This window comes from Mauremys reevesii, linkage group 4 (assembly GCF_016161935.1).
Source record: "Mauremys reevesii isolate NIE-2019 linkage group 4, ASM1616193v1, whole genome shotgun sequence".
Classification (NCBI taxonomy): Eukaryota; Metazoa; Chordata; order Testudines; family Geoemydidae; genus Mauremys; species Mauremys reevesii.
This window is the reverse complement of record NC_052626.1, coordinates 71,339,003-71,355,489: the sequence shown is the minus strand read 5'-3', so window position 1 is coordinate 71,355,489 and position 16,487 is coordinate 71,339,003. Positions and strand designations below refer to the sequence as shown.

Sequence of the window (16,487 nt, the reverse complement as noted above, 5' to 3'; positions counted from 1 at the left end):
TCTGACTGAGGGGAGCTCTCGGATGGAAGGCAAGGGAACACCACTTCAGGGACAAAACTCCTAATCAATCATGCAGAACAAGAGACCCAGTTGCAATGATACTCATGATAGAGCTGAGCAAGAGGCTCAGGTATGCTCTAGAGATATCCATATCACTCCCAGAGATGTTCCCAATACTGAAGAGATGGCCAGTACCAGCCTTGTACCATTTACTGAGTATCACTCTTGAATGAGGTGAGATATTCCTCCTCCCCATCACTGATGTAATTCTTCTTGCCAGCACTGAGCAGAAAGCCCTATCTCCTGTCATCGGAGAACGACCCAAGGAGGGTATCTGGGAGTGCAACCAGCATGGAGGGGGCACTGGGCCAGCCAGCCCTAATGTGGCCAATATCTGTACGGCATGCCATATTGGTCTTACTGACAACTGTCCTCCCACATGTCAAGGAGCAGATCACCTTCCTGCACCCCATGCTCTCCGGCAGCATTTCTGGCTAGGCCAACCACACTAGAACCAGACATTGCCCTCCAGAAAAGGAGACTAGAGGACAGTCCCCAGCATCCTCCGACAGCAGACAAGGCGGTAACACTAGCATTCGCCTCAGCAATGGAAGACTTTAATACCTTCCAGGACCTCCTGTCCTGAATGGTGGAGACCTTGGACATTGAGACTAAGTTCATGTAAAGAGTCTCACAAACTGTTTGATATCCTGAGTATGATGACCCTCGTCAGCATTGCTCTCCCTATTAATGAAAGGATCCTAGAAATGGCGAAAGGGCTATGGCAGATCCCGGCCACTCTTCCTCCCACCTCCAGGAGTGTGGAGAAAAGGTATCAGGTGCTGCCAAAAGGTTTTGAGCACTTCTATCCTCACCTAAACCCAGGGTTATTGGTCATCTGCAGTGCAAGCGAAATCAAAGTCTAAGAAAGGCACTCCTAAGAATAAGGACCCACGAAAGTTAGACGTGTTTGGACAAAAGGCATCTTCATGAGGTGTTGCTTTGGGTGGTGAATTACCAAGTACAATTACTCCATGTGGGAAAGAATAGCAGGGATAACATGGATCATCAAGGAGAAGCAGATGGTTCATGAGAACATTGCTGCAGGTAGCTATGGATGCCTCTGATATGACTGCAAGATTGATTGCCACAGCCCTCACTACAAGACAGGTCTGCTGGCTCCAGGCACTTGGCATACTACAAGAAGTACAGGGCGTGATAAAGGACGTGCCTTTTGAAGAAATGGTGCTCCTCACCTAGTGGACAGAGGAAGTGCTCCACTTCCACAAGGATTCAAAGGCCTTATTAAGGTCCCTGGGATTTACACATCAGCTCCCTACAGAAACTCTTACAAATATGAACCCCACCAACTGCAGGGGAGGTCGTCTTACTTCTAGGGCCAACAGCTGGAATATCAGCTGCAGGGGATGTCCATCTTCCACCTCTTTGGCCAACTCAGCTTCCTCTGAGACAGCAGATTTGATGGGAGGGTTGAGAGTCACAACAGTGCTGATCGAAAGTCTGTAACTACTTCAGGAACTACTTTGCCCCATTCCAACAGGCCTGGGTGGCTGTCACAGCTAACAAACAGCATTAGACAACATTGCCCAAGGCTACCTTGTACAGTTCCATTCACTACATTCTGCCTTCCCCATCCTGTGACCTTTCTCATAAGAGCCCGTTCAAACAAAAATGACCTCATTGTTTCATCTGGGAACGATAGCTGAGATACCATGGAAATAGAGGTATTTCTTTATCCTGAAGAAGAGAAGGGATCTTTGTCCTATTCTAGACTGGAGACAGATTCAGGATGGTAACACTTGTGTCCATCTCTGCAAGCCCAGGACTGGTTCATGGATCTCAACTTGCAGGCTCTGTACTTCCATATACCCATCCAGCCAGTGCACAGGTAGTATCTAAGATTCATGGTGGGGACAAACTATTACCAATAGTAGGTGGTGCTGTTTGGATGGTTTGCGGCCCTGAAAGTCTACACAGAATGCCTAATGATAGTAACAGCACAGCTCAAAAGAAAAAGCATCCCCATCTGTCCTTACCTAGACAATTGGCTGATTAAGGGTGGATCTCAGCAGGAATCTGCAGCACAGCTGAAGTACATCATCCCTTTCCCTATTCTCTCATCTGGAACTCCTAAGATATGTCTGAACGGCACACTCCTGTTGGTGAGTTGTGGAGTACAGACTCTACATGCCCTCCCACCACAGTGCAGGTAGTGAGACACTGCTCAGGAAAGTAGAGTAAGCACGCGCCTAAACCCTATTGGTACATACCCTACTTGCCCAAGCAGTGCCTCCCCTATATTGCTGTTTTTAGCAGTGTAGCGTCCCACTGCCTTCATGTTCCTGGAGTCTTTCCCCACCACAGGGAAAGGCTCCAGCAGTGAGAAAAGGCTCGGTCAGGGGGAGAGGCTGTGAGGAAAGGCTGCAGCAGTTTCCCATTGTTAGAGCCTTTCCCTGCTTTCTGCCCCCACTCAGAGCCTTTCATGGACACGTGTAGCTACACACCACAGTGTGGACACGGCCTGCTTTTCACAGCTGTGTGTAGCTGCATATATCCTATACACTGTTGCTACTGGTGTGCAGTGTAGTTGAAGCCCTGGTGAACTATGAAAAACAGTCTCTCATCCCATCACAGACAAGAGTTCGTAGGAGCCCTGATTCCAGTTTGGCAAGAGCATCCCTTCCTGAAGAAATGCTCCTGCCCCAGCAATCACTGGTACTTGACTGCAACAGTATAAATGTTTTTGGTGCTGCTAGGCCATACGTTGGCCCACATGTACATGACACTGCTTAGCAGACTTCACCTGCGACTGTTCAGCCTTTGTTTCAGGTAGCTGTATTCCCCAACAAAACAGCAGATGAACAAGATGATGATGGTCCTATTGCAGGTTGTCACAGAACTGAGCTGCTGGAAGGAACCTGAAAAATGGGCTTGGAGGCGTTACTATTCTGAACCCCCTCCTCCCCGACTACTTGAATCACACACACATCAGGTACAGATTGGAAGCCTACTGGATCATCTACAAGTGCCAGGAACTCAAATCCTAGAGAATGAGGTTCTACATCCATGTACTGAAGCTCACAGTCAGGCTAGCCCACATGGCCTTTCTATCTGTTCGTCAAAAACTCCACAGTGGAGATCCTAATGGATAACACCTTGTGATGCACTACATAAACAGATAAGGAGCCATCTGCTTGGCTCCTCACTGCCTGGAAGTCATTGGGCTCTAGCCATGGAGCCAACAGGGATAATCCTAATGGGTCTTCACCTCGTGAGTGTCACCACCAACCTAGTGGATTTTCTAAGCAGAGAATCAGTAATCACTTATGAATAGTTGTTTTATAAATTCCAAGACCAGAAGGTACCATTGTGATCATCTGGTCTGACCCACCTGTATAACACAGGAGATAGACCTCTCCCAAAATGATTCCTATAGTGTAGCTTTAATCTTCATTTAAAAATGATCAGTGATGGAGTGGTGTGGCAGTCCCTCATTGATCTGATATGCCTATGTTGCACCTTCTCTAAAAACCACAACATGTGAAAATTGGTAGTTTAGGTCAATAACTGGGGTAGGGGATTTGAAGCCATGTCAACCAAGGTTTCTGAGAGAATATGGTGTGGAAAATTAATTATTTTCCAGGCTGCAAAAGTCTTCAAACTTTTTTTAAGTGGTCAAAAAAAAGGCAGGAGGAGATGTGCAACATAGTTTACTAGCCTCGTCGAGCTGAGATATAGTGCACAATGCAAAATTCAGTGGAACAAGAAATGTTCGTTTTTGAATGAGAGTAGGATTTGGCAAGCTCCAGCAAGTTTAGCGCATTGCTGAATAGGGCAAAGGCAGAGCCCTCTGCTTCCTTTAAATAACTTTATCTTTTACCTAGCAATGAGATCTTAGCATAAAACCTGAACCCCAGAAAACTGGTCAGTGGAGAAAATGAATGTTTGCTTGTAGCAAAAGGTTCATAAGATGACATTTTACCTTGTCCCTGAGCAGAGGAAAAGGGCCAGACCTAGGCTACAAGTACTTCCTGAGCTGGGAGGCAGTGGCTTGCCTTACTTAGAGGAGTCTGGATATCTGCTCTCCTCTGGTCCATTCAGGGAACGGAGTAGGCCACTGTTGGTAGTTGAGTCCAAGACAGACAGTCCCACTGGAGGCTGAGCAGCACAATGTCCTGGCTTCCCAGCATGACGGTTGGCTGGCGTGAGATGTGTCACTTTAACTCCTGGCTTTCCAACACTTAGGTTCTGGTATTTAAATGACCTATCCAGGATGTGTATGATGGTGGCCACAAATGTGTTGGTGCATAAATATTCAGCACAAATGTGTGCCAGGTGCTTTAGTGAAGGCTGAACTTTTACCAAACCAAGACAGGCTTCCTTTCAGCTGGTTCTCTCTCTGGGAATGGGTGGAAGAACAGCTGAAAGTTTACTATGCAGGCCTACCTAGCTTGATTGAACTTTTGGTGAGCTGAGAGGGTAAATAGCATGTTAGCTGAAACGGGAGGCCAGATTTCTACAAAGGGCACTGAGAGGATTAGGAACATGGGCAGGAAAGAAGTCAAGTTAGCAAAATGCAGCAGAGAAATAGAGAAAATTAATCTGAAACAGCTCCTGGATGGTGGGGCAAAGGTGAGACACCAGTGTAGGTGTGAGCACTAAGGCCATGTCTCCACTTACTGCTGCGCCGATCGATGCAGTGTTGTTGATTTAGCAGGTCTGGTGAAGACCTGCTGAGCACTCTCCCATCAACTCTGGTACTCCAGCTCCCAGACAAGAGTAAGGTAAGTCTGCAGGAGAATATCTTGTGTAGACACTGCGGTAAATTGACCTAAGCTACATCAACTTCAGTTACGCTATTCACCTAGATCTTGTCTACACTACTGGGGTAAGTCAACCTAAGTTAAGCAGGTGAGGGGAAGCTAACCTGAGGAGATAGAAAATGAAATGCACTGTAGTGGAGCTGGGGGCTGCATTTTTTCTTCCCCTTCCCATGATTTCACTGTAAAGAATAAAGGGTTATCAAGAGTCTGAGACCTGGCACTGCCTGGGGAGGGAGGAAGGAACCTATGGGTACAGCTGCAGTGCTTTGCAGGCCTGGTCAAAGGCTGCCTATTCTTTTTGCTTTTCTCCTGCAGGTACATGCTGTATCATCTCACTCTGTACCTGTGTGGCTGGGATTAATTTTGAGTTGTCTCGCTATCCTCGCTATGTCTATGGGCTGCCAGAGGATATCAGCCATGGCTACGGCTGGTCCATGTTCTGTGCCTGGGGCGGCCTGGGACTTACTCTTTTGGCTGGATTCCTCTGCACACTGGCCCCCTCGCTCAATGCCTCTCGTACTGCTGTACAGAAACCCAGACAGGAAAATGGAGCTGTGTGACCTCAAAGGGTGCAGGAGAAGAGACTCCAGCAAGCACAGCTTAGGTAAAGCTGTGGTTTAACAGTGCCATGGAGATGGCATTTCTGCGCCATTGCTGAGGGTGGTACACACTAGGGATGTTAAAGGTTTTTGTCCAAGTCCTGTGGCAAATGCAAACCTGTGGTTCTCCTGCTACAGAATTTGTCTTAGACACAGACTCTACAACAAGCTGGGGTTGATGTCTTACTGACTTGCTCATTGATTTAAGAGGGAGTTTTTCTTTTATATGCAAGGGATTAGCTCCTGTTTATTTGAAACACTAACTGCAGCTCTTTTATTCTAGTCCAGTTGTGGAGGATTCTTGTCCATTTTAAATGTGTAGCTGCAGAGTTTGTGTAACACTGGCAGGAGACTGAACACCCTTCCACCTGGCTTGGCCTCTAGCAGTTTGGTTCAGCCTTCCATTGTCCAAAGGAGCCTGGAGATCCAAATAGTGGTTAGGGCAGTTCATCCATCCTCAGTATTGATAGATCTGCTGCAAAAAATGAGGCTCACTCCCCCCTTATGTAATGTGGGCTGCCACTGGCCACTACTGAATGTGCTTGGAAAGACAGCAAGAGTTAAACAAACCAGCACTCCCCCTTCTGGGGGGAGGGGGGAGTTGGTCCTCTGGTCTCCGCATCAGGCCCTTCCTGCAGCTGAAGTCAGTCACTTTTTTGAGTAAGCAGCAGCATCTGCCAGCTAATGCACATGACCCTAGTTATGAGTGTGTGCAACAGCTAGGACCAATAAGCTATAGGCACCATTCAGTCACTGTGGAATTGTTCCACAAGGAGACAGAGTGGCAGTAGTTTCAGCTGCTGGGCTCAACCTCAAGGACCCAGCCTACCTTCTACCTGAGGTACATGACTCCTCACTGCAAGCAAAGAGCTCTCTATGAAAAGAGTGATGAGCTTAGAGGGAAATACATTGCCAACATGAAAATGGAGCAGTCACAGTAGCTTGTTGCAGTATATCCAGAAGATTTATAATTTATTTTCCCAAGAAAGCTTGGCTTATGCTCATTTCGTACACTGTCCCTGCAGAGGCTTTATCCCCAGTTGTCTGTCTGGAATGTGGGATACATCAGCTGTGCACAGTTCAATCACAAACCCACAGCTCAGTTGATACCATGTCCTGTAACCAGCAGAGAACAAATAACATTTTTTTGGAGGAATGGATGGTGAGCAGCTTGTAACCCACATCAGCACTAGGGCTAACTCAGGAACATGAGCCAAGCTACTGCCCGATAAAGTTCTCTTTCATACATACCTCCTGCTGCTCCCCCACCTCCCCCCACAAGGCGCACAGGCAGTGGGACAGGGATGTGTTTCTCTAACACAACTGAATGGCATGTAAGATAAGCAGTGCTAAAGTCAGTGTATTTATAAAGTGTCATTTTTAAATGGAGGCTGTGATTCTCAACTGGCATTAAAGTACTGGAAAACTTGTTTATTGGATGGATTGGTGAGTTTTTTTCCACAGCACTGCAGAGCACTAACTACTCACGCCACCTCACGCCGTATACAATAGTCATATATTAACAGGTTGAAAAAGGGGTGCAACAGGCACCATGAGGGAAGGATCCTGGGTGGAATTAGGAGCAAGAAGTTAAGAACGTTCTTTTGCAAAGTAGAAATAAAGAGAGGCTTGTGGTATGGAACAAGTACATGACCCTAACAAAAGACTGCTAAATCCAGTGTAGAATTGGACAGGTTCTGCTTAGCTGTTTGCCTCCACTGGCTGCAGCAGTGAAAGAATTGTAGATATGTTGAGGACCTTTGGCCTGCAGCCAATGGTTGATTTAGATTACATTTACAGCCCCTAAATTTATTATTCCCTGTCACTCCTACTCCACAGCAAGTGGCTCTAAAACATAAGCAATTACTCTCACCTTAGGATTTAAGCCTGTCCCAGCCCAAGACAGACTTCAAGGCCAATTTCACGTTCATGGACGGGACTAATTATTTTCCCTTCAAGTTGTAGCATTATGAACCATATCTAGGCAAGGATTTATTTATTTTTTTAAAAGGAGGGGGGAAAAAGAGCTTTATTTTTTTCCAGCACATAAAATATAACCAAACAGTCCAGTCCTCTCGAATTCCAGCCTGTCCAATTCTGCCAAGGCCACAATACCTGATTGCGGTGCAGAGATTAGGCATAGTATTGCAGATTGGCTTTTTTCTTGGCCTGAACCTCCAGGATTCCTTCCATGTAGTCCTCATGGGTGAGCTCTGTGGCTCCACGCCGAAGTGCGATCATCCCCTACCCCAACGAGAGAGAGTAGTTAAGGGATAGAACACCAGCCTGGCACCAGATCAACCTGTCATAAATTACTCCATCCCACCCCAAGCTTTCCTCTTTTCACCTTCTTAGCATCTGCTGTGGAAGTTTGAGGGGGCAGGAAATAGGCTGTTAAGTGATACTCACCGCTTCCACACACACGGCCTTGCACTGTGCTCCATTGAAGTCATCTGTACAGCGAGCCAACTCCTCGTAATTCACATCAGGGCTGCGAGAGAGAACAAAAAACAAATCCATAAAACCCCACACTGCCATTGAACAGCAAGGTGTGGAGTGTCCTTAAAGCACCCAGCATCAAGCTCTACACACGGGAGGGAGCACCTCCAGCCCCAGGCTTAAGGAACAAAGATTTATGGTACTCGTTCCATCATGTCCCTCAATGAGCTGGGCTTCACTTCTTTCATACCTGACATTCATCTTGCGTGAATGGATCTGCATAATCCTAGCTCTGGCCTCCTCATTGGGCATTGGGAACTCAATTTTGCGATCTAGGCGTCCAGACCGGAGCAGAGCAGGGTCCAGGATATCCACACGGTTGGTTGCAGCAATCACCTACAGAGGAGCAAGAATATCAGCCTGAGGCTCCCAGGGGACAGACACTCTGTTCTGGGCTCCCCTGCCTAGCAGGATCCACCAGCTCCCTTCTGCCATGAGATCACCTTCCTCGTGAAGGGCTTGCAACTCCACCCTGTAGAGCCCACTGTGGCTTGATAATAACAGGACTGCCTCTTGCAGGGAGAGAGTTACCTTGACTTGTGTGTTGGGTTGGAATCCATCAAGTTGGTTCAGAAGCTCCAGCATGGTCCTCTGCACTTCCCGGTCGCCAGCCTTCTCGCTGTCAAACCTGGAGAAGGAATACAGGAAACTGAGTCAACTCTGCTCATGCCTGTAACTCCCCCAGGTGCCCTTATACTGCCCCAACACCAGCCTCCCTCCCCCTCATTCATGTTTTGTTCTTCCAAAATGTACATGGGCATTATTTGGGTCTCACTGGGCCCAAACCATTTGCATTCAAGCCAGAAAGGGTTAATATTGTCTATGCCAGCGTAGTAGGTGTTAATAGCATTAGTAGGTGCCTGCTAACAGTGCTGGCAATCCTGATTTGCACTGAGGTAGAACCACTCTTTACTGGTAATAAATAGGATCCTTATCCTTGTGGCTCTCGCTGCCCAGCCCCAATAGCTGTGCAACAGACTGAGCTGGCAGGAAGGATCAAATTATTCATACAGGAAACAAATATGCTTTTGAAATGATCCCACCCACTAGATTGGGTTTACTGCACCCAGACAGAGAAGCACCCTAAAACTCCCCACCTACCCCACAATCCTGGGAGTTCACTCCAGTTCTTACAGCATGGCCTGCAGATCTCACCTCTTGGTGCCAATGGCATCCAGCTCATCAATGAAGATGATAGAAGGAGCTTTCTCCTTGGCCAGAGCAAAGGCATCTCGCACCAGCTTGGCTCCATCTCCAATGAACATCTGCACCAGCTGTGGGCCAGCCAGCTTCAAGAATGTTGCCTGGAGTGTAGAGAACAAGTCAGTTACACAGCTCCTTCGCCCACATTGCCCCAACTCTCTGCTCTCTTCACAGCACAGGTTGGAGCCTATCACGCCTAACCCTAGAGCCGGGGTTCCCACACTGTGGTACATGAGGCATTACTAGGGGGGTACGCAGGAGAAATTGTGTAATCGTGGATTTTATTATTTTATTTATTGCATTTTCATAATAGGCTACTCAGACGAAGCTTTAAAACTCCGTGGGAATTTGTTATATAAAATACAGTAGTTAATTTACTTCAAGATGTACCAATGAGAACACAGATACAAAGAGATGCTGACATCCAGACTCCTCACCTCCAATCACCGTATAGCGCAGGTTCAGTTGCCCAGCAACTGTCCAGCCTAACTGAGCTTATAACTTGGTCAGGGTTTTTTTCACGTGGTATATGTCACACTATATCTGTACATAAGAGTGAAATATGGCTAAAGAAAGGTAATGTTAAGAAGAACACACAAAGTATCAGTGATGAGAAGGGTGGGGGTACACAGTCAGCTGGTACATCTGGAAGGGGATACGCAATAAGAAAAGTTTGGGAACCTCTGCCCTAGGGGAATTCTGTTAGTGGGGCAGGTCTGTGCACTCAATCCCTCTTACCTTTGTCTGGGCAGCACATGCTCTAGCTAAGAGGGTCTTCCCTGTTCCAGGTGGCCCATACATAAGCACTCCTTTGGGGGGCTGGATACCCAGGTTTTCAAACTTCTCCTTATGATTCATTGGCAGCACAATGGCCTCCACCAGCTGCAAGGACAGAAAAACATTAAGAAAATAAAACTTTTTCCATCAGAAACTCTATTCCTGATGCTAATCCAGTCCTTAAGCTAGAATCCCTAACCTCCCACCCCGTGGATCCAGCCTGCCTCAATTCCAAACTCAAATGCAGGGGAAAATCTACCTGTAGGGATCATGTTATTCACAGACTGGATTCTAAAGTACTTCTATGACCCCATTACTCATAGTATCTGAGTGCCTCACAATTTTTAATGTGTTTATCCTCACAACATTCCTATGAGGTAAGGAAGTGCTATTATCCTGACTATATATATGGGGATCAGAGACACGGAGAGACTAAGTGTCTTGCCCAGGGTCACACAGGAAGTCTGTGGAGGAGCAGGAAATTAAAAGTGGGATTCCCTGACTAACCACTAGACCATCCTTCCTCCGCTTGTCACCTCTTGGATCTGTTTATCCAGCCCCCCAATGTCGCTGTACTGCTCTGTGGGCCTCTCATCCACCTCCATGGCTTTCACTCGTGAGTCATATTCAGTAGGTAAAGTCTCCAGGATCAAGTAAGAGTCCTTGTTCACACCCTGCAAACACAAAGGCAATAACTTAGACTGAAAAGTTTCTGATAAAGCCCGTTCAGGCAACAACTAAGGAAGATAGCTCACCTACAGATGATACACCAGGTCAGGATATTATAGAGGTAAACAGCTCATGCATCAGGACTCAGTAAAAAAAAATAAAAAAAAAAATAAAATGAGGCAGTTCTGTGACATGACGGGTTCTTAATGTCTGGATGAGTTAAAGACTAGTAAGGAGTCTAGGCTTTAACTTGACATGACAAAGGCAAGGGGTTTATCAAGGTATTTGGGTGCTTAAAAATGCACATAGCCTGCTTAATTGGCACTAAGGTGCCTATGTGCTTAAGTCCCATTGATTTAAATGGGAGTTAGGCATCTAACTGCATACTTAGGCAGCTAAATGCCTTTGTAAATCTGGCCCAGTGTGCTTTGTCTACACTAGACTTTTCAAATGCATTAGTTAACACATGCTAATATCTCACCATTAAATCCTTGTCCAAACAAGGCCTTATAAAAAAATCTGCTTAGATCATTTCCTCATGAGAAACTAAGCCAGCCAAATACTAGATTTCCTGGCTAACACCATGTGATCAGTATTTGCCAGTTACATTGCAACCACTCACCACTAGGTCTCCAGGCTTTAGCTTCTCTGCATCAACTAACCCGATCACGGGCAGGAAATATGTCTGTGGGGAAAGTAATCAATGTAAGCACAGCAACCAAACAGGGCTGGATCCCCTACCAGCACTCCCCACACCTACACAGCTTCATGGCTCTCACCTGGCGAGTGGAGGTTTTAATCACAGCACACTTGCCCTTCCTCTGGGAATCTAGATCAATATTTGCTCCATCCTCTTCCTGGTCATTGGGGTCAACATCCAGTAGCTGAAGACCAGAAGAAAAGATATCATTAGAAGCAGAATCAGGCCAGTCTAACCATCCCACCCCTGGATCACATCTCAAGGCTTCTGATATTGGGTTCTTAGCTCAAAATCACACAAAGCAGTGGAAACTAAACATCCCACTGTCTACCATCATCCACCAATGGTAGAATTATGCTTGTAATTAAATCCCCTGGGAGAATTTAGAGCTTCCTGAGTAGCAGAGCTCCCTGTCATAGCAACAAGGCAACAGCACAGGGGAAGGCACTGCAAAATCCTGGGGAACAGGAGTGGTGGCTAGGGGTGCTAGGCACCCTCCCCATTCCAGTATAATAAACCAATACTGGTATCACATAAATTGGTTGAAACAATATTAAAGAATTATGAAACACTGAGAAAGACAGATACAAACTAGCACAACTACTGGAAAATAAAATTGTGCCTCACTAATCTATTAGAATTTTTTGAGCATGTCAAAAAATTACAGATAAAGGAAAAGCAGATGATATAATTTATTTGGACTCTAAAAAGGCTTTGACAAAGTCACTCACAACAGTCTACTAAGGAAACTAAGTAGGTCAAAATACTGTTGTGAATGAGAAAAAGGCTAAAGGAACAGAATTGTAGTTGGGCAGGAGGAGTCCAAAAAATCACAAGACAAAAACATGGATTTAATACGTCTTCGGACATCTGACTCAGTTTTTGAACTGTGAGGGTTGAAATAATGGAGAAAACAGAAGAGCAGGAATAAATTATCAGATTCTTCAAAGCAAAAAGGTTAACAGGGAATCCACAAGGTACCATACAAGGACCAGTTTTATTTAATATTGATCTGGAAAAGTAGGTGAGCAGAAAGGTGGCAAAATCCACAGATGAAATAAAATTATAGAAGACTGCAAGGAACTTCAGAGAAACTTAAGGCTAGGTCAATGACATTCCCCTTAGTGTTCATCTATTCACAAAAATTGAACAGATATAGTTGAAGTGATAACCTCCCTAAAGTGGATGCAGTTACAGCAATATACAAATGCTTATATCATTATAGCTTATTTCCATAAGAGAAGGGGAATAAGGTATATCAGAGTCTGACTAACTAGAAACATTATAGCAGAATAGTACAGCCGCTACTCCTGAGGGCATTCTGCGCCAAAAATTAAAAAATTTAGCAAAATTTGTCAAATAAATGTGGAGGCTCTAGCATGGCACTGGGGAGCACAGGCCACTGGCTGCACAGAGGTGAGAGATCACTGTGCAGCTCCCACCCCCCCTGGACTCAGCAGTGAGGCTGCACATAATCCTCCCACAGTGCAAGGACTGGGCCTGCCACAGAAAAACCCCAGGGCCCTGCCCCTCTGTGCCAGTGAACCAGGTGTGGGCAGGCAGGCAGGCTCAGCAAGGCAGTATCCAAGTGTGGAGGGATCCAGGTGTGGGTTGAGAGGGTTCTGTCTGTGCAGGGCAATTTCGATGCGGGCGGCTCAGTGGATCCAGTTGTGGGGAGTGTGTGTGGGGAAGAGATCTGGATGTACAAGGGCTTGCTGGGGGGTTCTGGGTGCAACGGTAATGGAACTCTGCAGGGAGGTTCAGGTGAAAGTGGTTGGGGCTAAGCAGGCTGGGGGGGCCCAGATCCTGGGGGAGTGGGGTTCGTCGGGGGGGCCAAAGTGTGTGTGTGGGGGGGTTGGATGCTCGGTGGGAGGGTCAGGATGCATGGGGATTGGGCGGATCGGGGAGCAGCTCCAGGTACAGGGATCCTTCCTTCTGCAGCTGAGGAGCAATGGGTGCAGGAAGCATGGGGGGGGGGGGGGGGGGCAGGGCTTGCAGAACTTCCTGAAGCTGGGGGAGAAAACTGGGGCTGGGTCTGACCCTGCCCTGGATGCCGTGCAGGGAAAGACGAAGTCCCGTCCTCCCCAGCCCAGCCGGGACTAGCAGCTGAGCCCGGCACAGGGTAGGAGCCACCAGCCGGATCTTCCCCAGACCCACCCCCTTCCCGTGATTTACCTCTCTCCTGGCTGCCCTGGACACCCAAAACATACTGCTGGGGAGGAGCACATGACCACTCATGGCTTCCCTTTGCTTCCCACTCAGTCATTTTTCTGTGGGGAAGCAAAGAAATCTGTGGGGGATATAACTTCTGTGCATGTGCAGTGGCACAGAATTCGCCCAGGAGTAAGCTGCACCGCTGTAATGCTTCAGTGTAGACAATTGCTGCAACAACAGAAGGAATTCTTCTGTTGCTGTAGTAAATCTACCTCCGAGAGGTGATAGGTAGGGTTGACTGAAGAATTCTTCCGTTGACCTAGTGCTGTTTACACCATGGCTTAGGTTGGCCTAATGAGATCTCTCAAGGAGTGAAATTTTCACACCCCTGAGAGATGTAGCTTGGTTAGCTTAACTTCCTAGTGTAGGCCAGCCCTCAGTATAATCACTTTTATACTGATGGAACTGCACCTACACTAGGGTGTTGTACCACTAACTATTTCAGTTGAAAAATTAACCCCCCTAATCAAAATAGCTAAATCAGTACAAAAAGTATGTGTAGACCAGGCCTTACACATCAATATCTGCTAACTGTTTCCATTTTAAAGATTGGGAAACAAAAAGAGGAAGTCACTGGTCCCAACTTAGATTGATTCACTACACACAGTCCTCTGCTCCAGCCACTGACCCTCCACCCCCAATTAGCGAAGGCACCTCTTAAAATTAAAAGCTGTGCTCCCAATAAGGTATCGCTCCTAACATTACTCCAAAAGGGCACAACACTCACCTCAATGACATTGGAAACGAGATAAGGCAGGGTTTTGTTCACTTTGATCTTCTCACTATTCTCTTTGATCTTATCTTTCATGGCCTGCAGCTCATGGGTAACTCTCAGCACCTCGCTCTTCATTATCTGAAATCAGCACAAGTTAGGAATAACCTTAGCAGAACAAAGAAACAAATACAGATATACACACAATCAGAAGATCAGAATGAATCCTAGGAGACAGTTTGGAAGAAGGAGGGAAAATGTAAGGGCAAAACAGATTAGGCTAAGTGGTGTGACTTCAGGGATTGAGGTACACAGCCCTTTACCATTCTGGTCTCAACTCATCAGTGCCCCCAAATCATTTCCTCCTGATGCCGTCTGAAGAATTCTAAAACTACCCAGGAATTTGAATTCCTTCTCATGGGAGCAGGAGACTTTGTTTTGGAAGAATTGTTTTCACATTTTATTCCCATCAATTGGCACACTCAAGCCCCACACTTGTTCCTGCATTTAAGGATTGGAGAAATTGCAAATCACTTTTAAAACATTTTCCGGATGCTGGACAGGTTATTGTTGATCAGCCTGGAATATCAGTCCTGTCTCTTGCACAAAACTCCTTGAAGGCAACTCAGAGAGATCTCAGTGAGTGCATAAAAATTGGAAAAATGCTTAAAAATAAAGATTAATACAATTTTGGTGGATTGTATCCAACAAAATAATCAAATTCTGCCTTGCTATCTATAGTGCTGCCTTATCCGCTCACTTCCTGCCTCCAGAGGAAGAGGCTGGTATCCCTAGAAAACACCATGATATCAACTAATCTCTCTGAGTCTACTTAGATCTGAATTAACTGATTTCTATCCAATGGCAAACTCATCCTTCCCTCAAATTCACCATTTTTAGATTGTAAACGTCTCAAGGCAAGGAACAGTTTCCATTGACATTTCTCCAGTGCAGAGCACAACAGTGCTCTACATCAACGATAATTTTTAGGGCTGTCAAGTGATTAACAGTGCGATTAATGGTAATTAATTTTTTTAAACAATAATAAAATACCATTTATTTAAATATTTGTTGTTGCTTTCTACATTTTCAAATACATTGATTTAAATTACACAGAATAAAGTATACAGTGCTCACTTTATTTTTTATTACAAGTATTTGCACTGTAAAAAATCAAAAGAAATAGTATTTTTCAATTAACCTAATAACAAATACTGTAATGCAATCTCTATCATGAAAGTTGAACTTACAAATGTAGAATTATGTACAAAAAAACTAAATCCAAAAATAAAATAATGTAAAATTTTAGAGACTGCAAGTCCACTCAGTCCTACTTCTTGCTCGCTCAAACAAGTTTGTTTACACTTGCAGGAGATAATGCTGCCTGCCTCTTGTTTACAATGTTACCTGAAAGTGAGAACAAGGGTTCTGATAGGATGCACTAAAGATTCATGTATCCCTTCATGCTTCAACCACCATTACAGTGGACATGTGTCCATGCTGAGGACAGGTTCTGCTTGATAACCATCCAAAGCAGTGCGGCCCAAACCATGCTCATTTTCATTATCTGAGTCAGATGCCACCAGCAGAAGGTTGATTTTCTTTTTTGGTGATTCGGGTTCTGTAGTTTCCACATCAGAGTGTTGCTCTTTTAAGACTTCTGAAAGCATGCTCCACACCTCATCCCTCTCAGATTTTGGACGGCAATTCAGATTCTTAAACCTTGGGTCAAGTGCTGTAGCTATCTTTAGAAATCTCACATAGGTACCTTCTTTGCGTTTTGTGAAAACAGCAGTGAATTAAAATGAACAACATGTGCTGGGTCATCATCCGAGACGGGTATAATATGAAATTCATGGCAGAATGTGGGTAAAACAGAACAGGGGACATACAATTCTCCCCCAAGAAGTTCAGTCACAAATTTAATGAACGCTTTTTTTAAACGAGCGTCATCAGCAGGAAAGCATGTCCTCTGGAATGACAGCCGAAGCATGAAGGGGCATACAAATGTTTAGCATATCTGGCACGTAAATATCTTGCAATGCTGGCTACAAAAGTGCCATGCAAATACCTGTTCTCACTTTCTGGTGACATTGTAAATAAGAAGAGGGCAGCATTATCTCCTGTAAATGCAAACAAACTTGTTTGTCTTAGCGACTGGCTGAACAAGAAGTAGGACTGAGTGGACTTGTAGGCTCTGAAATTTTACATTGTTTTGTTTTTGAGTAGTTATGTAACAAAAAAACCTCTACATTTGTAAATTGCACTTT

General features: G+C 45.6%; 2 protein-coding genes across 3 annotated transcripts in view; one reads left to right on the top strand and one right to left on the bottom strand.

Moving 5' to 3' along the window:
• LOC120405092 (transmembrane protein 178B-like) overlaps positions 1 to 6,873 on the top strand; it is a 21,554-nt gene extending 14,681 nt beyond the window's left edge. Inside the window, 1 exon segment of the mRNA XM_039538344.1 lies at positions 5,160 to 6,873. Within this exon segment, the coding sequence (XP_039394278.1) occupies positions 5,160 to 5,404 (245 nt within the window). The 3' untranslated portion in view covers positions 5,405 to 6,873.
• PSMC3 (proteasome 26S subunit, ATPase 3) overlaps positions 6,417 to 16,487 on the bottom strand; it is a 23,389-nt gene continuing 13,318 nt past the window's right edge. Inside the window, exons 3-13 of one of the 2 annotated variants that reach the window (XM_039538336.1) lie at positions 14,233 to 14,358; positions 11,371 to 11,475; positions 11,214 to 11,276; positions 10,459 to 10,596; positions 9,884 to 10,027; positions 9,098 to 9,246; positions 8,474 to 8,570; positions 8,133 to 8,278; positions 7,853 to 7,934; positions 7,559 to 7,687; positions 6,417 to 6,559 (exon numbers count right to left, since the gene is read on the bottom strand). In XM_039538336.1, coding sequence (XP_039394270.1) covers positions 7,577 to 7,687; positions 7,853 to 7,934; positions 8,133 to 8,278; positions 8,474 to 8,570; positions 9,098 to 9,246; positions 9,884 to 10,027; positions 10,459 to 10,596; positions 11,214 to 11,276; positions 11,371 to 11,475; positions 14,233 to 14,358 — 1,161 coding nt within the window. In that variant the 3' untranslated portion in view covers positions 6,417 to 6,559; positions 7,559 to 7,576. Of the gene's footprint in view, positions 6,560 to 6,973; positions 7,688 to 7,852; positions 7,935 to 8,132; positions 8,279 to 8,473; positions 8,571 to 9,097; positions 9,247 to 9,883; positions 10,028 to 10,458; positions 10,597 to 11,213; positions 11,277 to 11,370; positions 11,476 to 14,232; positions 14,359 to 16,487 lie in introns of those variants that run through there. The other variant, XM_039538335.1, reaches the window with a different exon arrangement.